The sequence below is a fragment of the Xyrauchen texanus genome, chromosome 39, assembly GCF_025860055.1.
Source record: "Xyrauchen texanus isolate HMW12.3.18 chromosome 39, RBS_HiC_50CHRs, whole genome shotgun sequence".
Classification (NCBI taxonomy): Eukaryota; Metazoa; Chordata; class Actinopteri; order Cypriniformes; family Catostomidae; genus Xyrauchen; species Xyrauchen texanus.
Window position 1 is genome coordinate 28,774,550 of NC_068314.1, and position 26,289 is coordinate 28,800,838.

General features: G+C 41.0%; 1 protein-coding gene across 3 annotated transcripts in view; it reads right to left on the reverse strand.

Moving 5' to 3' along the window:
- Positions 1 to 18,028: 18,028 nt before the first annotated feature.
- Positions 18,029 to 26,289, reverse strand: part of LOC127632830 (transcription factor EB-like) — a 53,582-nt gene continuing 45,321 nt past the window's right edge. For all 3 annotated transcript variants that reach the window (XM_052111632.1, XM_052111633.1, XM_052111631.1), the window contains exons 6-9: positions 25,742 to 25,798; positions 24,351 to 24,426; positions 24,021 to 24,168; positions 18,029 to 21,747 (exon numbers count right to left, since the gene is read on the reverse strand). In XM_052111632.1, the coding sequence (XP_051967592.1) occupies positions 21,235 to 21,747; positions 24,021 to 24,168; positions 24,351 to 24,426; positions 25,742 to 25,798 (794 nt within the window). In that variant the 3' untranslated portion in view covers positions 18,029 to 21,234. The remainder of the gene's footprint in view (positions 21,748 to 24,020; positions 24,169 to 24,350; positions 24,427 to 25,741; positions 25,799 to 26,289) is intronic.

The window sequence follows — 26,289 nt, forward strand, 5'->3', positions numbered from 1 at the left end:
ATGGACTTTAATAATTTAAGCTTCTACACAACATCTTTCTGTTTTGTGTCTTACATTATGCCCTCTACTAAATAAAGAAAACTTAAAAAAATTTAAATAATGCAAATTGTTTGGGGTTCTGTTGTTTAGTTGCATGGTGTTACATAGACAGACTGTCCAGTGCGGTCATCTAGAAGCTAGGTTCTGTAAATGTTGCTTTCACCACACACCTTTCAGCTTATTAATGATAGAATGCATTAAATACTTTTAAGTCTCTTAAAGGAATAGTTAACCCAAAAATGTTAATTCTTTCATCACTTACTCACCCTCATGCTATCCCAGATGTGTGACTTTTTCTTGTTCTTTTGCAGAACACAAACAAAGATTTTTAGAAGTATATCTCAGCTCTGTTGGTCCTTACAATCAGGTGGCGGTCCAGTATGGTGCCCTGTAATGTTCTCTCGTGCACACAGATGTGTGCACTCACTCTGATCCGCTCCTTTCTAGGTGAATCGCAAAGAAATAAAACGTGTCCTTACTCAAGATATACATACACTGAAGAGCAGATGGAATTTTGTCTTACTAAAATAAAAATTACATTGGGGCGGATTAGAGCCCACATCCTCTAATACTTAGCGAAATGTTGCCACTAGACCAACCAGTCAGGTTCATAACAGAAGAGCTGATTGATATATTTAGCCATTGATTAACAATATTCCATGAGTGACAGTAACAGATGTAGAGCTGAAGTTATGCAATTGAATATGCTAAATATTTATTTGAGTGCTTGAATTGGTCATCAAGAATGACTATAGCAATATGTAACATTGACATCAAGCATTTAAAATGGGTACTGCAGTCCAAATTCTAAATATTGGAGAGAGTTGTCTCCCCAGCCCCCAACTCCCCAGACTTGAAGCTCGTGCAGGTTACCAGGTTGAGGACATGCAACAGGAATGAGCAAACTGACTATAGCAAGTGACAAGCCTTATACTGTAAGTTGATCATCTAATGTATTTGTTTGCAATATTTTTATTGTTTGCTAATTATAAACCAGCTCATGTGGATTTTTTTATAACTCTGTCAATGTTAGTTAGATGTATTGCTAACTTCCATGGCGCAGCGCACTGAGTTTGCTCACTAACTTGTTTCAAATCTGGCAACCCGGAGTGTCGATATATTATTGGGAAATGGGAAAACAGGCCAAGACACAAACAGAAATTCCGTCCCGGAACTGACATTCCAATGTTGAATAAAGTGTCTGTAGCAATGTTTTTGGAGAAGCCAGTATTTCAACATAGTATGATTCCTAAATTTCTGATAATTTTATGCTTTAGTATAGTAAATATATTACATATTGATCCTTTAATAAATCTCGTGCTATTTTAACTCATCAGCATTTGGACTGCTTTAAAGGGATAATTCACTTTCATTGCACCTTCTTTCCATACAACGACAGTAAACGCTTAGAGATGCCTTTCTAATCTCCTTTTGACCAAAATTCCTTTATCTTCAGAAAGCTAACTGAGAAAAATGGTTTATGGTCTCAAAATAAAAGTTCCTCAGAAATATATATGAATCAATCTGGCATCGTCCATGTTTGCTGTTCTTTCAGATAACAAAGCACGTGAACACAACATACTCGTAATTACCAGTTCAGAAGTGGGAAGACAACTTCGATAGCACACGAAGGCAACGTTAATCTATTCCGCTCTTCTTCTCTGACATAGACAAGACATGACAGGCAGAGCGCAAACGACCTCTAGCGGCGGATGACTGCTGTTACCTTCACAGCTTTCACGCTCTCAGCCGTAGTTAAGAGCGAGCTGGTATCAATATAATGACTTGGCTCGTAGCAGGTAACTTGCTTATAGTGGTCCGGGCTAACAAAGCTGAAGCACACACTGCTACGTTTGGACCGTAAACTCAGACTGCGTCTGCTATACTTTTTCATGTTTATTCTTTCGTATCCACCTGCCCACTGCGTCACACATACGCATTCTTCAATACAAGAAACCTTAAAGGGGAAACAGAGATGATAACACTACCCCCACTCTGGAGAATGATTAAACCTTTAACATATCTCCAGCATCATTACCCTGTAAACAGAAAAATATTAATTAGACAGTCACTATACAAACATCCCCAGCCATGACCCATGTTTCCAGTGCAGAAAGAGTTGCAAAGGTAATTCTAAGCAGTAAACACACCCAGGATGCTTTAACAAAACTATGCGGCCCACTAGTATCCAAATTACTGACTGTTGATAGTAAACAATTATATTAACCCCATACCAACTTCACATTTTTAACCTCAACATAGTCAAGTTACTTTGGTAATAATACAATACTGGAACTCTTTTGGTTTTGACAATACAGGAACTCTTTTGGTTTTGACAATATAGGAACTCTTTTGGTTTTAACAATACAGGAACTCTTTTGGTTTTGACAATACAGGAACTCTTTTGGGTTTTAGTTTGAGGAGGGCAGCGATCCGCCTTCACCCAACCTCAAACAGATGCTCAGTGAACAACCCAATCACCAAACATGTCAGGAGCTCTGCGGACCCTCCGGGGTCGACGCCGAGGTGTGGAGTTCAAAAGAGGATGAGCAGCTTGCCCCCTGACCTCATCCAGTGAAGGCTCAGCCGTGTGGCAAGGTAGCTGGCTGCTGCTCGGTGAAACCGCTGATGATGGTGGTAAAGAGAAAAGACCTGGAAGTGACCCCACCACAGGGTCCTTTGTCTCTGGTGATGTGCCCCAAATGTCAAGAGGGCTGATATCAACTTCTGAAGAGCTAATGTCTGACAACGGGGTTGGCGCCTCCACTGGTGCCCACATTTCAGCCTCTTGCAAAACCCAGTCATTGTCTAGTGCTGTCCTGGAGTGGTAAGCTTTGAGTTTGTCATGATGAACGACTTTCATCTTCATTCTCGGGCCCCTTTTTATTCGGTAGACCAAATCGTCCAGTACACCCACCACAAAGTACGGACCCTCGTAGGAAGGGAGGAATTTCCGCACTTTATTCTTTACTCTTTTTGTGCCTTTGACCAGGAACCATACTGCATCACCGACTTTGTATTGGACTCTGCAAACATTTTTATCGTACTGTCGTTTCGCATGCTCGACAGATTTTCCCAGCGCCTCCCGGGCCAACTGGTGAGATAGCTCGAGCCGTTCCCTTAGCTGTACAACATAGGTTGACGGGGTAGCAGTGTTGTCTGGGTCAGGTGGCAACCCAGCAACAAGATCCACCGGCTCTGTAATTTCCCGTCCGAACAACATCATATTAGGCGTCAGGCCTGTGGAGCTGTGTTTGGTTGCACGGTAAGCCATGACTGCATATGGGGTCATAATGTCCCAGTCCCAATGACATCGTTCTGCAGTGGTGACTAGAATTTTCTGCAGGGTGGCATTGAAACGCTCCACTTGGCCATCTGACTGTGGCCGAAACGGCGTGGTCCGTGTCTTGTCGATTCCCAACAGCTCACACATCCCCTGGAACACAGCTGACTCGAAATTGGTACCTTGGTCGCTGTGCAGGCACTGTGGAGCTCCGTACCTACACACCCACTCGGAAACAATCTTTTCAGCCACTGTCGTTGCTTGTTCGTTGGGAACAGGATAGGCTTCCACCCATTTGGTGAAGTAATCCTGTACCACTATTATGTAGCGGTTGCGCCTTTCAGTTTCATTTAATGGTCCCATTAAATCAACTGCGATCCGTTTGAAGGGGGCACCAACTCGCACTGTGCCCATGGCGGCTTGAGGTGTTTTCTTGGGCCGGGCTTTCGCAGCACAACGGGTGCAAGTGCGACACCACAGAGTGACGTCATCTCTCATATTGTACCAGTAGTACCGGGCCTTGAGACGTGCAAGGGTTCTTTCCCCTCCAAAATGGCCACCGACTGGACCATCGTGCAATTGTTCTATCACTGAGGCGCGGTACTCTCGAGGCAGTAAGATCTGTGGATAGAACACCCTTCCATCCGTGCAGTAAAATTTCCTTAGCAAAACTCCGTCTTTCTGATAGAGCCTTTTCCACTGTGACCAGTAAGCTTTGGTGGCAGGGCTGTTGGGTGCTATGTCAACCCAGGGTGGCCTGCCCCTCCCCTCGTCCATCCACTTCCTCACTGGTGCTATACCTGGGTCAGCTTCTTGGGCACTGATTAACTGCTCTCGGGTCCAACCACCGAACAGGTTGACTTGGGCTGGTTCACTCACCCTGTAGACACTTGGACGGAATGAAAGGACAGCTTGATTGTCACTGAAAGTGTCCACTACCCCCACTGGTAGATGCTTAGGCTCAACTGCGGGGCTGTCTCCATAGCTACCTTCGGGCACCACTACCCCCACTGGAGGTTGCTCTGCAGGAGTTTCCCCAGCATCCTCTGAAACTGGACTCTCAGCCATGTTGCACTGAATCCCTTTGTGCTGAAACTGGTTACTGAAGCTAGGCTCTGGCACTCTGCATGAGCACGACGTTCCGCAGGGTCTTCTGGAGAGCGCGTCCGCATTTTGGTGATGTCTCCCTGGGCGATGGACCACCTGGAAGTCGTACTCTGCCAGTTTCCCCAGCCAGCGAGCAAGCTGGCCCTCAGGCTCCCTTATCCGAGTCAACCAGCGTAGGCTGCTGTGGTCAGTACGTATGATGAATGATCTCCCTAACAGATACTGCCGGAAATGAGAGGTAAACTCAACAGCTGCCAGAAGTTCTCGTCTGGTGGTGCAGTAGTTTTGCTCAGTGGCTGACAATCTCCTGCTCCCATAGGCGAGTACTCTCTCCTCACATTCTTGCACTTGGGAAAGGATTGCTCCAATTCCCCAATCACTGGCGTCCGTGTCGAGGAGCAACTGGCCACTGTCGAGGGGATAGCCCAGCACGGGTGCTGACGTCAGCCAGCTTTTCAGCTGTTCAAACGCCCCCTGGCACTCGTCCGTCCAGTTAAAGCGTGCATACTTTTTGGTCAGCTCGTGAAGGGGCTTGGCAACAGAGGAAAAATCTTTGACAAAGCGTCGGTAATACGAAGCCAGGCTGACAAACTGACGCACTTCAGCTACGTTTTGTGGTGTGGGCCACCCAGCCACCTTTTGGATCTTTTGGGGGTCAGTGGCGACACCTTTGGCGGAGACTATGTGCCCCAAGTAAGCCACTTGCTCTCGGAACAGGACACACTTTGAAGGTTTAAGTTTCAGATTGGCTGCGCGTAGTCTGCCAAACACTTGACTAAGCCGCTCCAACATTTCAGTTCCGTCCCGCCCCAGGACAATGATGTCATCGAGGTAGACCAAGCACGTCTCCCACTGCAGCCCGGCCAGGACACGGTCCATGAGCCTCTGGAATGGGGCCGGCGCATTGCACAGTCCGAACGGCATCACATTCCATTCGAACAGGCCCTTACGGGTGCAGAACGCAGCGGCTTTTCGGGCTCTTGGTGTCAACTCCACCTGCCAGTACCCTGATGTTAAATCTAGCGTGCTGAAGTACTTGGCTGTGGACAGTGTGTCTAAGGTGTCCTGGATGCGGGGCAATGGATAAGCATCCTTTATGGTTCTCTCATTTAGGGGCCTGTAATCGACACATAATCGCAACGTCTGATCCTTCTTCCTCACCATGACTATTGGTGCAGCCCAGCTGCTGTTGCTGGGTCGAGCCACACCAGTGTCCAGGCTCTGCTGCACCTGCTGGTCTGCTGCCGTCTGTTTGTTCCTAGCCATCCGGCGCGGTTGCTGTTTCACAGGCGGACCAACAGTGGTGAGGATATCATGCTGCACGAGGCCAGTACATCCAAGGTCCGTGGGCCCCGTAGAGAAAACGTCACTGTAAGACCGTAGCAGGCTGGCCAACCTCGCCTGGTCGCCCTCGGGCAGACTAGCACAGCTCTCGTCATACAGGACCTGCAGGTGGCTGGGTAAAGAAGCACAAATAGGTTCAGGGGCTAATGAGGCCAGAGGCGGCTGGGACTCCACCTTCCCCACCACCGCGGCTGGCTGTAGAATCCCTGCCACAGCGCCCCTCTTCAAAATGACAGGTAAGGCACCAAGGTTGAAAACTCTGATGGGAACGTTGGTGGACTGCTGCACCCATACGATGATGTGAGCCACTAGGACGTGATGCTTTTCTATGAAACCCTTGGTTGGGCTCAGCATCAGGTCTCCCTCAGTAGTATGGCGCAGGTGGGCGGTGCCAGGCACTACATACTCACACCCCGTCTCCAACACTGTTGTGCGGGCCACTCTGACAATGTGTACCCGGGACTGATGGTTTTGGTTAAAACGAGGTACCTTTTCCCCGAAGAGGGTTATCTCACGGTTACCATAGTCCAGTTGGGCACTTGTCTGATGTAGGAAAGGGTGCCCCAGGATAACCTCGGTGTTCTCTGCTGTGTCAGCCATAATAAAGTTCACATTGGTAGCCCTGCTCTCGACTTGTACTGGTAAGTTAACCTCCCCCAGAACTGCCAGCCCACTAGGCCTGATGCCCTGCAGGACCTGTGCGACAGATGGCTCTATTGGGGGTCTGGACTCTGCAGGAATAGAGCTAAAGAGATGGAGGGGCAACACATTCCTCCGCGCACCAGAATCAAGCAGATCACACATTTCCAGTCCATATATCAATATTTTAACACACATGTCGTCTCCCTGACTCGCAGTACAGGTGACCACTTTACCTGTGTCGGGTGCTGTGTTCTTGTTGACTGTCCGGCCTTGCTGTCTGGGTCGTCGGGGGGAAGGGCAGTTCCTCTGGATATGCCCTAGACCGGAGCAGTTGTGGCATTGAACATCCCCCATTGGCATTTTGACATTTGTGTCTCTCTTCTGGCGCCACTGCTGATTAAATCCTGGAGCCCTCCCTGGCGAGTTGACGGACCAAACCTCTACCCCCACTGGCTCCACAAAAGCTGGCCTGCTGTTATTTTCACGTACTACGGTGGCCCTGGCTCTCTGATTTACAAGACCGCGTTGGCCAGGCTGCATGAACTGTGTGACTGTTCTGGCGGCCCATTTGGTGGTCTCGTAGCTGTGTGCGATGTCATATGCTCTGGATAGGGTGCGCGGCTGCTTTTCCAGTAATTTCTGCACCACCTCGGCGTCGGCCAGGGCGTTGGTGAAAACCTCCACACTAATGGCATCCTGCTCCAGCTCGGTACGGTCAGCATACACAATGGACACTTTCTCGTAGATGTCATCCCTTAATAGGTGCAGGGCTTCGTTCTGCCCCCTAACCCTCTGCCTCAGTTCAATGCCGATGGCTGCCGCATGGTCGGACCGAGGCCCGTAGGCGGTCTCTATTTCAGCCACAATCCGCCGGTAGCTCCAGTGGTCAGACCTGGGGTTTTTATGGATGATAGCTCCAGCCGCGCCAGTCAGGCTGAATCTCAGTTGAATCGCCCTTGTCGTTTCCGACCAATGGTTTGCCCTTGCACAGCTTTCGAACCGGTGAATAAAGTCTTTCCAGGAGCCCGTTCCATCAAAATGACCTGGCTTTAATATTGGAATTCTCTCTTGATATTCATAATGTTCATCGTCACTAACATCCACTATTTCAACATCCGGCGCTGTGCGTGATGACCGTGGGGCCGACTTGGCCCTTTCCACAGCTGACTGACCGTATTGGTATCGATCACGGTGTGGGGCATAGTTATCATTGTAGCTCATTGCTCTACAACGTTCCACGGGCCGGGGCGTGCAGAGTGGAAAAGGTGTTGAAGTGAACTGGGAGGGCAATGCATGGAGCTGGGAGAAAGGGTTTTGTATTGTACAGTTCATGGAAGTGAACGGGTTAGCTAGCTGCTTAATGGCGCGTTGGGCAACCATTGGGGAGGGGCTATTTAGACTTTTTTTGTAGTCTATTATAAAACTGCTATGGGGCTGGCTGTCATATGCGTTGAACAGTCACAGGTTTGCTGATAAAAGTATGTGGGCTCACCATCTGTTGTATTCTGTGGTTCCACGGGCATTAGGAATGGGTTAGTCAACCGTGATGGCGGTGGTGTGGGGGGCAAAGCTAGGTTGAAAGACAGCATCCGGCCGTGAACAATAGCTCCGTCCGCGGCTAACGTTTGCTCCATGCCAGCCACGAATGGGTTAGTGCCGTCGGCATATCGGCCGTCCCCGTGATTATCTTGGTCCGTATTAGTGTCTCTTATATCCATTAAAAATGGGTTGGTGCTTACGTTAGGGGTTTCCATCTCGACAGGCCTATTCATCCATTACAGGCCTATTCATTTAACTCTAGCCCCGAGCGCCGTCATTCTGCGTCCGACGAAACTTTTTTTTTTTTAAATCCCGGACGAAGCCACCAGTGTTACCTTCACAGCTTTCACGCTCTCAACCGTAGTTAAGAGCGAGCTGGTATCAATATAATGACTTGGCTCGTAGCAGGTAACTTGCTTATAGTGGTCCGGGCTAACAAAGCTGAAGCACACACTGTAGTCGTCGGTTGGTTTCACTCATGAACTCTGCTTTATTATTTTCAGCGGTAATGTTACACATTCACGGGCATACAAGGCACTTTTCATTTCAGCATTCAACTGGAACATAGCCTGCGTCACTGCTACGTTTGGACCGTAAACTCAGACTGCGTCTGCTATACTTTTTCTTGTTTATTCTTTCGTATCCACCTGCCCACTGCGTCACACATACGCATTCTTCAATACAAGAAACCTTAAAGGGGAAACAGAGATGATAACACTGCATAGACAGCCTTATCCAAATCTGCAGGCATGGTTTCTGAACACAAATGTTCTGAAGTTAATTAATCGACGATCGATAATATTTATCAATCAAATTATTAATGTTGATTAATCTATTATTGATTAATAATTAACATCACAAATGTACGCATTTCAATTTCATAAAACATTTCAAAGTTACTTGTGGGAAAATTAAATTAGTAAAATGTAAAATATTGAAGAAATGTTCCAAAAAATTATTCAATTCCATTTAATGTAAATTTTATTATGAATTGAAACACATAAATCTTGAATCTTATTAATCTTGAAAATACTGTATTTTGTGAGTGAATGTTTATGTACATTTATTTGAATTCTTAGTTTAAAAGTATTAATGTTTTCTAAACTTTATACATAACTTCATTCTTCATACATACATATTCATACATTTTAAAACATTTAAATGTTCAGTGTGAACTATATAAACTCAAGAAAAATATAGGGCCAGATTAAGCAAATTATGTTAAACCTGTACACACACACACACACACACACACACACACACACACACACACACACACACACACAAAATAAATGCACTCTTTTTCTTTTTTTTTTACACATTTTGATTTCAATAACAGAATTCCATTAAATTAAACAGAGCAATCTTTAACAAAGAACAAAACAAAAAATAGATTTTAAGTTGGTTTATTTCAAATTTGATAGTATTTTGTTATGACATTGAATTTTTTTTAGTGGATTGATGTTATTGTTTTATTGAATTCTTTGCTATTTGTGTGACAATTTCCATATCAAACTAGGTGTAAACAATTATAAATAATATGATTTATTTATTGTACGGTGGCTAGCAACATGAAAACAATTGTCAGAAAACACCCACAAAACACCAACAATTACATACATTTGCAATGTACAGAACATGACCTGCTGTCCTCAGGCATTTATTAACTGACCTGGAAGACATGGTGAAATGTGAACCACTACTTCCCCCTGTTGGTTCTTTGGGTGCTGGCTCCTTCACTTCCTTTTGGCTGTATGATGCATTTACTGTGGTCTTTCATCTGCATGCTGTTTCCTGATGCAGAATAGGGTGTCGAGATCGGCCCACAGGTTGGGGATAATCAGACTTGTTTATTTTAGTTTATATAGTTTGGAGATTTTTTCAGCCAGAGAGACATAGGAAAACACAGCTGGAGGCTGGCCGGAGTATACACAAACGTTTGTCACAAGAGCATGCACTCACAACCACGCGCACACACACTCTCAAGCACAAACAAACATTTCATTACAGTGCCTTACGTATTCTGACCTTTAATCAATTATTTCACTACACTGGAATTTTTGTACTGTTAATAAATGGTACTATTTGGGAAAAATAATGGAAAAGTTCACTTCCAGCACCAGTACGATCAGCACTGTGGATGTGTGCTCTCCCCACTTCTCTTCTCCCTTTACACAAATGACTGCACTGCCAAGGACCCCACTGTCAAGCTTCTGATGTTCACTGACGACACTACAGTCATAGTCCTCATCCAAGACGATGATGAATCTGCAAACTGAAGGGAGGTTGAATTGCTGGCTCGTGCAGTCAAAACAACCTGCAGCTGAACACAATAAAAACGGTGGAGATGATTGTGGACTTTAGGAGGAACACCCTAGCATTGACACCCCTCACCATTCTGAACAGCACTGTGGCAGCAGTGGAGTCATTCAGATTCCTGGGCACTACCATCTCACAGGACCTGAAGTGGGAGACCCACATTGACTCCATTGTGAATAAGGCCCAGCAGAGGTTGTACTTCCTTTGCCATTTGAGTAAGTTCAACCTTGCACAGGCACTGCTGATAAAGCTCCACTCAGTAGTCACTGAGTCTGTGGTTTGGTGCAGCTACGAAATCAGATATCAGAAGACTACAAAGGATAGTTCAGACTGCTGAGCGGGTTATTGGTTGCCCCCTGCCCTCCCTTCAAGGACTTTACACTTCCAGAGTGAGGAAAATGAGTGGAAAAATCACTCGGAACCCCACTCACCTAGCCCACTACCATTTTAAACTGTTGCCTCCTGGCCGACGCTTCAGAGCTCTGAGCACCAGAACCGTCAGGCACAGGAACAGTTTTTTCCCTCAGGTCATCCATCTCATGAACAGTTAAAACTGCCCCATTGAGTGATTATTATGAGCAATACACAGCTTAGTCATATATATTTTTATGTATCCAACATACCCTATTTATATATATATATATATACACACACACAACCTTTTAATATTACGTTTTAGTTTTATAATGAAATTAATTAATATGGTGGCAAAATTATATTTTGTCTACAAAACTAATTTCAAACATTTAAGTATACACCTTCAGATCAAAAGATTCTTAAGATCATGTGAAACATTTCAGTCATTGTTTTCTTGCTTACTCTCTTTTATTTTAACGGATGGAAGGATTAATTAAACTGAGCTTATAGCCAGTGGGGGCACTCCCTACTGAAAAAATAAATAAAGAATACATAAATTATCTGATCTTACCAATTGTTTAATAATGCTTTTTGATTAGCTGAAGAAAAAAACGCATCATTGCAAATGATTCTCATCATTTGCAAATGTATCACAATAATTATTTTCAGAGTTGGTAAAACCATAAAAAAGATGATATTTTTTATATATCCTTGGAAATGTCTCAATTAGTAGAATGGAATGAGCAAATTTGTTTCACTCAGGGGCCAAACTGCAGTGAGTATAAGTGTACGCAATTCCCAGACACACGGAAATATAATTAACAGGAGTGGCTTTTTGTCACATTTTTCCTTATTACTTCCTGAAACATGCATATAACATAGACAATGACATATCGTGTGTGTGTGTGTGTGTGTGTGTGTGTGTGTGTGTGTGTGTGTGTGTGGGCGGGTTTGGGTGGTTTACGAGGACAAACATACTAAACAATGTTTCTATTTTTGAGGGTTAGGCTTAGGGCATAGAATCTATAGTTCGTAGAGTATAAAAATCATGATGTCTATGGAGATTCCTCATAAGAATAGCTGCACCAACATGTGTGTGTTTGTGTTTGTTTGTGCACATGTCCGAGGACTTTGTGTGTGCAAACACACACCCACCACATATGTGCTCAGCTAAAGGATTGTGATGCTCCTGAACACTTAATATATCTGTATTTTGTAGTCTAATCCATTCAGTTTCAATTTTAGTCCAATTGTAGTAAGTAAAAAAAAAAAAAGAAACTTTTTACGAAAAAATACATTATGACTGGAACACAATATAAGGGTTGATTATATACTGTATGCACTTTAAAATCTTTTAGCACCCCTCCATTCTTGTAAATGATAAAATGATTGATCACTGGGGGAGCTACAGTCCCAGTTGCTGCTGCAGTGGCCCTCAAAGGAAGCTCAGATCCATCCTTTGGGAAGCTTTGATTGGTTACACTGGGACACAGTGGAGTCTGAATGGGAAAACTGGGGATCTAAACTCCAAGGTCATTCCCTGGTTTCAGATGACCTTCTGACTAATCCTTAACTACACCAGTACCAAAAGTGGTCCTTGGTAGAAGAATCCCATTTTTTTATTCACACTCATTCTCTTGTTAATTGCTAGTGAGTTGATTTGATCTTTCCATTGTACAAGTTGTAAATTGAACTCTTATTTCCTGGTTTTCAAGACCAGCTTACTTAATTAAGCCTATATGAAAAGAAGAAAGAACCTTGTGAAACATCTTCAGGTCGCAGGCGGCATCATGAGGGAGAATATGTGCCGGATTAAAGAGCGGCACATCCTCAAGGCTGAACAATGTCATTTTCTTGCCTTCTCTCACCTGTGCTCCTTTGGCCTCAACTCAAGTTCTCCAGACGCGAAAGGGCAATCAGTCTCCCAACCATGTTAATGCAGAATAGAATTATTCACCTTCTTTTCTCACCCCTGCCAATTTGGGCCTCTGTCTGATGATGGATTGAAAGAAGTCTGGAATAAAGTATTAAATATGTAGTGGAGGAGCGTGCAGTATGGGAAGAGAGGAAGATGACAGGGTAACTACCTGAGAGGAAGCTGTCACCGAACATAATTGACCTTTCTGAAGGAAAAAAGCCCCAAATTTACTTCTCTAACACAATCCTCCATGTGTCGATTGTCCAACTTTATGTTTCTCTTTTTGAGAGGTTTCTCTCAGGACACAGAGTTTGGTCTTGGCTACCTCGTTAAAATTAGCCACTGCAGACAGGCAGAGCTTACGATTGATCATCACACCATAAAAAATACTTAACCTTCAATTTTGCTCAGAATCCGCACATTTGACGGTTTGTGTCACACCAGAGAAAATGAGCTGTCGATGGTTTGAGACGAGACCATAAAAAAATCTGCTGATGAATGGTGTGGTAATGGATAAGTGTTGGATCAATAAGCAATATCCGAAGTTTTAAAACAAGGCAATATGCATAAACCTTTACGAACTTCACAATGTCACTTGTGTTAATAAAAGTTTTTTACTATCTTTTGGACAAAATGTAATATATTTATCCCAATTAGTCCGATTTTACAGCCTGCCCCTCCAAACCCCGCCTCCTCAGAAATGTAGAAACATGCCTGTTAAAAAGATTGGCATGTGTGGACTCCAGTACGCATGCATCAAGAGGCTAAATGATCTCAATCGGCAGATATTTTTGCCCTATGCTCCCTCTTATGATGCACTCCTATTCTGAGGAGAGATATGTTGAAAAGAAGAGAAACCCTTGGAGAAATGGGACATGGTGGAAAAATGACAGCTGTATGTGAGGAGAAGGAAGAGGACAAGGAGGGGCCGTCTGATGGAGAAAAGACTCCAAAAAAGTTAAATCTTCTGGAGAGTGTTTAGCCTGGAAATGCTTTCGAGAAGTAGTTCTAGCACTAGTTTTGCTTCAGGACCCAGATTTTACATTGGGCATCAATTAGAGACAACAAATTTGTAAAGTAAGCATAAAAGTAAGAACGTTCTTAAAGGGATATTTCACCCAAAAATGAATATTCTGTCATCATGTACACACCTGCATGTTGTTTCAAACTGTGCAGCACAAAATTGTAAATGTTTTTTAAAAATAAACATTAAAATTGATTATTATTAGTATTTATCATATTTATTACACCCAAAAATTCACTTTTATTATGCTGAATGTTAGGGGAAATTCAAATGTTTCTGCACGAAGTGCAAGGAAGGCCTAAGTGCCTAAACATCTGTTTCCCCTAACATATAGAAAAGGAGTAGTGTATCACCTGTGTGTGGATCATAACCTCAGTATATATGATGTATGCCAATTGGATCTACACACCTATTTGAAGCTAAAGAAGAAAAAATACATGAGAGAGTCCTAACTTTCAATTCTAACTTTGCTCGATTATGTCTTCCTGAGACCCAGCCATTCCTTTTGGTCCTCTATAGAGGATTTTTCTTCTCTCTCTGAGACATACTTGTTGGCTTTTCAGAGATACTAAATGTTTTGAGGTTAGTCCACGACAACTTAATTTTCTGACATCACAAATCAGCACATTTATGGAAAAATTTACAATAGGTATATTAATTATTATTTTTATTTATCTTAAATAAACCACTCAAGAAATATTTAGTGAGTTTTCAAAGTAGAAAATAATTTTCTTTTCTTATATTCTTGCCAGAAAGGGACATCTGGACTTGTTTTTTTCACCTGTTGGGTGAAACTGCAGGTGATTAAGGTAAAACATACAAACACAAATCCAACCATATTTCAATTAAATAAAAGATTTCTTTAAATAAGGTTTATGTTCCAGAGTGTTGACAAACCCTTATTATAATTGCACACAATAAATGCAGGCATTGCTAATTCACATGTACAGTGCCTTGCGAAAGTATTCGGCCCCCTTGAACTTTTCGACCTTTTGCCACATTTCAGGTTTCAAACATAAAGATATAAAACTGTAATTTTTTGTGAAGAATCAAAAACAAGTGGGACACAATCATGAAGTGGAACGAAATTTATTGGATATTTCAAACTTTTTTAACAAATAAAAAACGGAAAAATTGGGCGTGCAAAATTATTCAGCCCCCTTAAGTTAATACTTTGAAGCGCCTGAAGAATGTAAGAGGCGTTTGAACGGAAGAGGGCCAAGTACGAGGAATTGGCTGGTGAATGCCGTAGCAGGGGATGGAAGACCCGCTGCCTCCCCATCGAGGTTGGCTGCCGAGGGTTTACCGGCCAGTCACTCTACAGGGCCCTCAAGCTCCTGGGAATAAGGGGACTGCACAACAAGAAAGCCATCAGGAACATCACGGATGCCGCTGAGAAGGCATCTAGATGGCTGTGGATCAAAAGGGGTGATCCGTGGATCACACATGCTACCTAGTAACAAGTTGGGGACTGATCACCCCTGGCTGGGCCGCCTGGACAAGAGTGTATGATGTTGAAATAGCTGAAACACCCTATGACTCACACATCAGGTTACATATCTAATGATGTGTCGCACCTGCAGGTCGCACCTGCAAGGTGTATGTTAAATCAGCTAGCAGCACAAACTACTCAGGAACTGCCCCAAACATCAGTACTCTCTCACAGGGTCTTCATCAAGATCTATGGTTTTACCAAATCTCTACATAGTGATAATTAGATTTGATTATGTCAATCTACAAATGAGTCCTGTTTATCTTTGATACATGTTTGTTTTCTTTAGATGATATAGAGAGACATAACATGAGGTTAGTTTAATCATTGCCATGCATTAAGAGCAGATTAATTCTCCTCTCTCTCTCTCTCTCTCTCTCTGTCTCTATTTACAGTTCATGAAACAACATGATTCTTGGCCGAACGTTTCATTCGCGAGAGGTGGCAAGAGCCTTACTGAAATGACTGCAAGCTAATTATTCCTCACCTCATCCTATTTTAAGCCTAGCTTTATCTGGGATAAACTGCCCTAATAAAATGGTATTTAAAAATAGGTTAATTGCATTGCAGTGCTGTTTCTGTAATTGTTACAGGAAATAAATGAGGCCCTACCTTAAAGAGGGAGAACAGGGTGTTGCGTGGTTCTCTGGTGCCCCCTAGAGGTTCCATCGTGATCACTTTGTGACCGCTTTATTCATTTTCCCCACTGAAGATGATCTCCTCTTGAATCATGAGAGTTTAAGAAAATTAATTGGTTATGGTAGATTGCTTGGGATTGATGCTTGAATTAAGCAATAAGTGTCCATGCCCAAAAATCATCCTTTTAATCTCTTAAGAAAATCATAATTTGTGCCCAAATGGATGAGTATGGTGCTTGAGTCATCAAGCTGCTGTTGAGATACTTATTATATAATAAGGAATGAGACATAAGAAACACATTAAGAGAGGGTGATATCGAAATGAGAAAACAAAGAGGTAAGTTCATCTCTGATGATTAACCATTTGCTGTAATATTTTGCAATTCTTCAATATTTTGGAATAAAACCTCAAACAAGTTTCTCAGGTTATATTTGAATTTTTTCCCATACGGTTGTTCATTTTTCCTCTCAACAGACATGTTTTAAAATGGCCGCACACAAACAAATATTTTTAAGATTTGCGCATTTGCATAACAAAATTCCTTCAAATTGAATTGAGTAAACTTTCATAAAATAAAATAAATCAAACATTTTAAATGTTATTCATTTAATTTTGTTTAAACGTTACACTATTCAATTCAGTGGAATTTTGTTATGAAATGTGTAAATCTTAAAAATAGGCTTGAATTTTGTTTTGAGTGTTAATTTGAATAATTCAATGTAAAGTTAAATAATAAAGAAATGTGCACACAAATACACTGCATATTGATTTTTTTCTTTTTTTTTTGCATATACAGTATTTATGCCAGGACTTTTAAAAGTGTGCATTTACTTGGTGCCTTTTCAATGGAATAGTGTACTACCATCCTACTCTGCTGTATTTAGTAGCTATGTATATAAATAAATATTTTAAGTCAGAACTTAACTTAATACATTTAAACTCAGTTTTTCACAATTCCTCACATTTAATCGTAGAAAACATTCCCTGCTTTAGGTCAGTTAAGATCACTACTTTATTTTAAGAATGTGAAAGGTCAGAATAATATTAGAGAGAATGATATATTTCAGTTTATATTTCTTTCATCACATTCCATGTGGGTCAGAATTTTACATACACCTTGTTAGTATTTGGTAGCATTGACTTGGGTCAAACATTTTGGGTAGACTTCCACAAGCTTCTCACAATAAGTTGCTGGAATTTTGGCCCATTCCTCCAGACAGAACTTGGTAACTGTGTTAGGTTTGTAGGCCTCCTTGCTCGCACATGCTTTTTCAGTTCTGCCCACACATTTTCTATTGGATTGAGGTCATGGCTTTGTGATGGCCACTCCAATACCTTGACTTTGTTGTCCTTAAGCCATTTTGCCACAATTTTGTAGGTGTGCTTGGGGTCATTGTCCATTTGGAAGGCCCATTTTTGACCGAGCTTTAACTTCCCAGCTGATGTCTTGAGATGCTGCTTCAATATATCCACATAATTGTCCTTCCTCATGATGCCATCTATTTTTGTGAAGTGCACCAGCCCCTCCTGCAGCAAATCACCCCCACAATATGATGCTGCCATCCCCATGCTTCACGGTTGGGATGGTGTTCATCGGCTTGCAAGTCTCACCCTTTTTCCTCCAAACATAACGATGGTCATTATGGCCAAACAGTTCAATTATTGTTTTACCAGAGCAGAGGGCATTTCTCAAAAAAGTAAGACCTTTGTCCCCATGTGCACTTGCAAACTGCTGTCTGGCCTTTTTGTGGCAGTTTTGGAGCAGTGGCTTCTTCCTTGCTGAGCAGCCTTTCAGGTTATATTGATATAGGATTAGTTTTACTGTGGATATAGATACTTGTCTACCTGTTTCCTCCAGCATCTTCACAAGGTCCTTTGCTGTTGTTCTGGGATCGATTTGCACTTTTCGCACCAAATTACATTAATCTCTAGGAGACCGAATGCATCTCCTTCCTGAGCGATATGATGGCTGCTGTCAGTTTTAGTTTATTAGTCACCTACTTTTAGTTTTAATATTTTAGGGGTGCCAAAAATAATGTGTAATGGTTTATATATATATATATATATATATATATATATATATATATATATATATATATATATATATGTGTGTGTGTGTGTGTGTGAATGTATCGTACATTTTATACCAGTTTTGCAGTCATGAAAATCTATTTAGTTCTTATTATTTTTGTGTTTTATTCATGTTTATTTTACAATAACCCAATTAAATCTGCTTGTAATTGAGTATGCTGGTGTATTGCGCCCTCTAATGGTATTGCTGTGACATTTTCACATCCAAACCACCGTGAAACCCCTTTGAAAGTGTAAGAAACACACAAGTCAGCCATTTTCCCATCAACTTAAATACATTTAATGAGAGGTGTCATTTACTTCTAGAGATTTTTGAAAGAGCAAATCCCATAGACATGACACAGTACTGAAACATTCTCAAGGCCTTCAGAGGGTTTTACTAAAAACTTGAGTCACATTCTGTTTGTGTTGTCTTTCAGCATGCTGTATAATGAAAGTCCCCCCACCCCCAAAATTTACCAAACCATAATCTTTACTTCAAGTGATTTATCTTCATTCTTAATGGCAAACCTTCTCATTCCTGGTGCATGGCTAAAAACAAAACTGTCACACAAGAAATAATTAGAAGCCCTCTCCTGCTATCCAAAAATGCCCTTTCGTAGATTTAGCCTCTTTTTTATTTTTGCTATGCCTATTCTAGCCAACCAAGTCAAAAATTTACATAGAGTAACCAACATGACTCAAAAAGAGTGTTTGTTGGTTCTAACTTGTTTCAATGTATGATCAATAATGCTGCAGTAGACAGGCACAGTCATGACAACAAACACCTGCAATAATAATAGTAATGCGTAAAATATTACAGATGGTGATGGCACTTATGAACTGAACCTTTAAAACTGTAAAACAGAGAGAGCTGGTTAATAATACACTGAAAGTGCCTCGTTCTCCATTTGGATCTTGTTTTTGAGGACAGCACATGGGTTCAATTAAAGCTCATGTTTGACAAAGGCCGACTTGAGTTTAACCGACTAAACTGAACAACACATAAAATTCACACTCTCAGTATCAATTAAAATTGAATTAAAACAATGAATCACTACTCAACAGTATCAATTTTCTTCAAATAGCTGTCTTTTTCTTAAAAAAAAAAGAAGGAATCAAATCAATATAAAAACAACATTACACATGTTCTTTTAACCTCTGAAAAGCCTGATGTGTTTTAACGATTTTGTACAAAAAAAGTATAATATGGCTCTGCACTAGCCATTTCTATGATAGAATGGCAGATTAAATATTTTTATATTGTATTTTAATGGCTCGGCAGTTAGATAGAATGTTTTTTTTTTGTTTTTTTGTTTTTTTTTTAGAAGAAAAAATAAAATAAAAAAGACAGATAAAATACATTTAAGTGGCTTAGTGGCATAAAACATTCACTTCATATTTCACACATAAAATCTTTATAATGTCAATTAAATTATAATTGGTTTCCCCAACACAAGAAAGAAAACCTATATGATGTACAGTACCTTTACTACATATTCCACTTCCTTTTCTATACTGTACATATCAAAAGCTGGATCAAATTTCAAGTTGATCCAGATACCCTGAAAGGCACCTTGGGCTGTATGAACTTCAAACTTGGCAAACGGCACTCACAGCTGTTGGCTCCATTTTACTGTGTAAAATCACGTGCCAACATGAGAGGACCATGCATTTGACCGTGTGCTTCTAGAAGAATCAGTCCGTGGCCTTAAGGCACCTTAAGGAGAACAAGTAGCTAATTTATGTCACGTTCTGCTGTACTGTCCACTAGCATCTAGTCTGGTCTGTTATTCAAACAGAAGCCTGCCTTTGTTGTTTCATCTTAAACAGTGACAACAGCTGCTACATAAAACTAAAACTAATTCAAAAAATATGGTAAGGTAGCTTTTTTCAAAGTCTCTCCAAGCTGGTGGAGATTCACACCTGAGTATGACAATGGCCATTTAAGAAAAATACTACTTTAAAGGGATAGTTCACCCAAAAATTAAAATTCTCTCTTCGTTTACTCACCCTTATGATATCCCAGGTGTGTATGACTTTCTTTCTTCACCAGAACACATTTGAAGAAAAATAAAAAATATCTTAGCTTAGTAGGTCCTTAAAGTGCAAGTGGATGGTGATTTCTCTTTTGAAGCTCCAAAAATCACAGAAAGTTCTTCCATATGACACGCTTGACATCACGACCGCTTTGGTGTGAAAAGATCAATATTTCAGTCCTTTTTTTTTTTTTTTTTACTGAGCTAAGATATTTTTCTTCAAACGTGTTCTGGTGAAGAAATAAACTCATACTCACCTGGGATATCATGAGAGTGAGTGAATAATGAGAGAATTTTCATTGTTGGGTGAACTATCCCTTCTAGCAATATCAGTACAATATTTTTTTATTTTTTGCAGTAGGACTCATTTCAGTAGCTGTTTATCTTTCTTTCTTTCTTTCTTTCTTTCCTTTTCCTGCATGGACATTAAATGAACACTCCAGGGTTCCCACACTTTTTGACCAATGAATTTCCATGACCTCTCCAGTCATAAGTGATTTAAAATTACTTAAAATCAGACCGATTTGTTAATAGATCATTCAGACCAATTTCTGAACTGGTTCGATCGACTTGTTGAAATAAAATGACTCAAAAGAACAATAAGATCACAAATTAGGCACTGCTATGGCTGGCAAGCAAGTTTTAATCTAATTGTGACCAATATTCTGCCGAAGAAATATTTGAAAGCAGATATTTTGGACAATTCGAGGACTGAAAAACAACTAGAATTCTCTGATATTTCCATGTTTGCCATGATTGTGGGAACCCTGTCCTTCCTATTTTGTCTGTGGATGAGCTGCCTTTGCATTACTCTCTCTGGTACAGCTGGCTTCCTGTCTGTCTGTCTAAGAGCTCAGATGTGGCTGTATAATTCAAGTGAAAAAAGGCTCCAATAATCAGCTCTAGAGGACATTAAGTGGGTGTGACAGTCTCACACGTGGGGAAAAAGCTGTTATACAGTATGTTAAAGGTAAAAAGTCAAGGATTTCTATAGATAGAGAGAGAATGTGAGTGTGTGGACATAAATGTTTGAACTAAATCTCTTTGGCCTATCAAGCAATATTCAAATATAACATTTCTTGGGGTACACAAGGTTTCTGTGTGTGTTCTTTTTTTGCAACGGGAACAAATTAGGCCAATTCTGGTTGACAGTATTCAAGCATATCAGTTCTCTCTGTTTCTTCAGCTAGTCCATATTGCATGTATCCAATTATCAGTATGTGCATTTTTGCATAGAGTGAAAAGTGTTTGTGTATGAAATGCATGGCTCTATAGACTATTAAGGAAATACCAAAACTGTATTGCAGATGGCAGGGTGCAACTGCATCATACCTTTCCTTGTTAACTGTGTAACTACATGCAATATCTGTGTGTATGTCGCATCATATGCATATGGTGCAGTGACACACGAGGCTGGCCAGGTCACAGTATGTCTGAGTCCTCAATGCTGAAGCTGCTACGGCGGCTGCTGTCCACGGAAGCCTCGGGGGACATTGCAGACAGCAGCGGGTCTCCACCCAAAGGCGACAGTGCCTCGTCCATCAGCAAGAAGCCTAGCTCGCTATTCTTTCCCATCGGTGCGACACCTCCACCCAACAAGCAGAGATCTCCCATGCCCCCCATCCCATCCTGATATACAGGGAATCCCACGTCCAGTGACTGGGCATAGTCAAAGTGCTGGGAGCTGCCCACAGCTGGATACTGCAGCTGGGGCTGTGGGTGGAGGTGCTGGTGGAGCTGAGTGTGAGGTTGGGGCTGAGGCTGACCCTGGTGCTGCTGGTGTTGGGGATAGTGGGGGAGGTGGGGTTGATGCGGGAGGTGGTTCTTTTCTGGGCTGTTCTCCTGCTTGACGAAGGGGTTTAGTAGCTCCATGTTGTTCAGGCCAGATGGAGAGGTGTTGGGCAGGCCGTGCAGCTGTGCCTGCCTCTCAAGCTCCTGAAGAATGAACAAGCACCATAATGAGATGACAAGTTTTAGACTAGTTTATTTTAGACTATAGGTTATTGTCATTATTGGAAACTATTATAAAGACAAAAACAGACAACCAAAAAGAAACTGCAACTATGAATGTGGACTACAATACGAATGAAAATGAAATTGAAAGAAAATGTTTTTCACAACACTGATTTTCAATCAATGTTGTATGATCCGATTTCATATACATCCCAATCAGTGTATTTTGCCCAATGCCCAATTTTGGCGCAGCTGTCTGGTTCCCGAAAAAAAAAAAAATGTACCTGCCCTTATGCCATCCCAGATGTGTATGACTTTCTTTAATCTGCTTAACTCAAATGATGATTTTTAGAAGAATATCTCAGCTCTTTTGGTCCATACAATGTAAGTGAATGGGTGCCAAAATTTTGAAGCTCCAAAATTCACATAAGTGAGCATAAAATTAATCCATAAGCCTCAAATCAATTTAGTCAGAAGCGATATGATAGGTGTGGGTGAGAAACAGATCAATATTTATGTCCTTTTTTACTATAAATTCTCCTCCCTGCTCATTCAATCTGTAACTTTCACTTTCACATTCTTCTTCATGCATATCACCCCCTACTGGGCAGGGAGAAGAACTTCTTGCAAAAAAATTACTTTTTTACTGAACAATTACTGAAAAATGGATTTACCCACTGGAGTCACTTGCATTGTATGGACCTACAGAGCTGAAATATTCTTCTAAAAACTATAATTTGTGTTCTGCAGAAGAAAGACAGTCATACACATCTGGGATGAGGGTGAGTAAATGATGAGAGGATATTCATTTTTGGGTGAACTATCCCTTTAAAAGACTGACCTACTATTAGCTCCAAGGTTCTAATCGATGGTAAATACTTTTGTTGATGTGATCAACCCTTGTTATTTCAACTTCTTTACAAATAATAATAATAATGGAATAATGGAATTGTTGGTGAAGAACTACACTACCCATGATCCTGAAGAATCACTAATCAAACTAATCATCACTAATCGTGTGAGCCAAAAGAGCTCTGCAACAATCAGTCACATTCATGACACACTGTGAATGATGCAATCAAGTCAGTCTCCTTACACTCCCAAACTACATTTGTATTTATCTGACTATTTTGCAATATACATAAAATATATTGTTTATATATTTATAATCAATAACAAATTATGTCATTTGAAATGCTCCATGGGATTGTAGGTCATTCCCTCATGAAAGCCGTCCGATTTTCAGTACTTTTTGCTTCAAATCAAAGTTTGTAAATGTGTGATTCACCTTGGAGCTGGATGGTTTGGTGCATGGCTTAAAACTCTTTTATGTTATGAATAGAACCAAGACTGTTGAAAAGTGGTCAGCACTGCTTTATTTGACTGAAACATTATAAATGTACACTAACCAACCACAATTCACTTTCGGCAAATCGACAACATGCAGCAAAGTGGTTACACCAGATAATGGTACAGACATCATCTAAGCAGCCTTAAACCAAACTCATGAATATTTTTCACATATACTATGCTATGAACTTGGCACAAAGAGTGACTGGTTGTTCTACCATACAGGTAATTTGAGGCTGACACGAGATCGGAGCAGATCCAGTCCATAAAGCTGCTAAATCATAAATGTTTTGATGATGCCAGAGTGATTTGGTATTGCACTACTAAATGTAGCAGTTATGCCATATTTAAAACACGTTTTATTGTTTGCAAGTACTGCTGTTTATGCACCATTAAACAAAGTGGCCAAAGTTCAGCCAGGAAAATCTATTTGGTGCTAGCTGATAGGTTCTTTGAACTTGTTATCCGTTAGCCAATTGGCTTGCTCAGATGTGACTCAAATGTGAATGTGAGTTAATCGGCTCTCATTGTGTTAGCTGATTGGTCCTTTGACATGCAATCGGATGGCCGATCAACTTGTGTGACTTTCTTTGTCTAACATTTGAATTGATCAGTTTTGGAGATAAAACCGGATTTAATGCAGCACGCTGTGAGGGTTTGTCTCTGAAAGCCACCTCCACCTCAGCACCACATGGCTAGATCTGCTACATGGGAATTGATTTTATGTCTATTTGTGCAGCAGAATGTCCAACATGCTTTTGCAGCATGTCTTGCATTTTGTCTAATTGTGCAGCAGCAGCATGTCCACATGCTTAACTTAGTATGTTTGTATTAAAAACCAAATAAATTCACCATCGCACAAAATCTCAGCTCATATGTGATAGTACAGAATGAATGTTCATCACCTGAATGCGGAGCCACAGCTGTTTGTTGGCCATCTCCATCCTCCTGAAGTTATTCTCCACCTCTCTAGTTCTCTGCATATCCTTCTGCATGCGCTTAATATACTCCACCGAGGCCCTCAGAATTGTGCCTTTATTCCAGCGCACATCCCTGAACAAATTACAGATGAAAAAAATCAAAAGATGAAAAAGCCCTTATCGATGAAAACAAAAACAAATGGTATGAAAAGTGTACTACAATGCACCTCCATACAGTTTGAAGAAATATCCTATAAAGTCTGGTCAGAATTCAATTTAGTGTTCATTTAAGTGTTCAAATGAAGGCAAACTTACAGGTCATTGGCTTTGGGAATCATGGTGCCTAGCTCCTTAATTCGATCATTAATGTTAAATCTTCTCCTCCTCTCAACTAAAAGAAAAAGGTTGTGAAGACAGTTTGTTAGTATAGTAATATGGGGCTTTTCCACTGCAAAGTACAACTCAACTCGAATCTGCTCACTTTATGGGGGTTTTCTACTGTGGATAGTACCTGGTAATTTTTTTAGTACCACCTCGACCGAGGTTCCAAGCGAGCAGAGCCAAATGTCTAAACCCTGCAGATCACCGATTGGTCAGAGAGAATCGTCACTACCAGCGTCACTGGATTTTCGACACACACCTGCTAGTTTAAAAGTTAGCTACGCCGTTGATCAACGACGAAGGATGGTAAGTTTTGTTATGTTAACTCTATACTCTGCTTGAAAGCTTCACTTTATTTAGTTGACCATCTACTGGAAAACTTGCTTCTAAAACAACCAGGTCCATTTAACTGTTACACTTGTGTAAAATCACCTTGCAACAACTGCTTTATGCAGCAAAATGAGCTAGTAGCTAACAGCTAGCAGTCGTGTTATTATTTTGTGTCATGTTTAAGATGATGTCACGGCAGTAGAGGAACGCAACTACGACGATCAGCCTATAATCCCACCCACGTTGAGGCGGCAACGGCGGCAGTGGAAAAGGAAACTCAGAAAAGTGACGCAAGTAGAGTCGAGTTGAACCGTAACTTGCAGTGGAAAAGTGCCAATAGTAATGATTGGTGGTATTAGCATAACACTTCATATTAGCTACACATTCAACAGTCATTTTTCAGCTACAGGTCAATAAATGTCTGCAGTGTCCCATTCTAACCCCATAACTAGAATATAATAGAATATTCTATAGCCTATAGACTCTATTCTCCAGTATGGTGATCCATTCATTTAAGCAGAAATTGACTTAATTTATGCGTTATAATGATACTCATTATATAATCTGTTTTCTGACTCAAACTTTTCGTAATGAGGGTTGCTTAATGAGGTGACTGGTTCTGGAAAATACCACTACTGTGTGCTCTCGCATTATAATTGCTGTATTCCTAGCAAAGCATTTATAATGCAAAAGATATGACACCATATACCGTCTTATACTGATGTACTTGGGAAAGGGCCAAGCTTAGCAGAATGTACTAAGTCTTATTGTACAACACCTATACTTGCGAATTGTCACAGGCAATTACATTTTAATGACATGTTAGCAGGATCTGAGTTAACGATATACCAAAGTATAGTGCGCTGTAAGCTGAATTTATCCAGGGATGGTGGTGAAGGGGCAGTGTCAATGGCAGGACAAAGCAGAGCTAGTGTACTTTAAACTGTTAAGGACTGCAAACTAAGAAACATTAGGGAAAAATAGTGCACACTCACTCTGGTTGTGGCTGTCTTTCTTCTGTCTCTCTTTAACAATAGCTCGGGCTTCAGCATCTGGGGATAAAAATGCAACTATGATGACAATTATGATTTGCTTGCTATACATGCAAATGCTGGCTAAACTGTATTTATGAGACTCTGTAATGATGACAATAAGTGGCAATGCCTTAAAGCAATGCAACAAAAAGGGACCCAGGGACCTCCAGACAAACTCTCAGCTAACTCAGGGATCCACAGTATATATATATACTGTATATACAAAATATATATATTTTTGGAAACACTTTATAATGACACTTTCATTAACAACAATAACTAACATTACAACATAATATGACCTGCTCTGACATTTTTGATGCACTAAAGTAAAAGGAAAGTATTTCAATGATTATACCGCCAAACATTTAAATGATTATAATCTCAACAATGGTTTGGAGTAGAAACATATTAATACTACTACTACTACTACTAATAATAATAATATATAGACCTTCTTTCATCCTATAGTGAATTAAACTAAAAATTAAAAAAATTATTACTCAAAA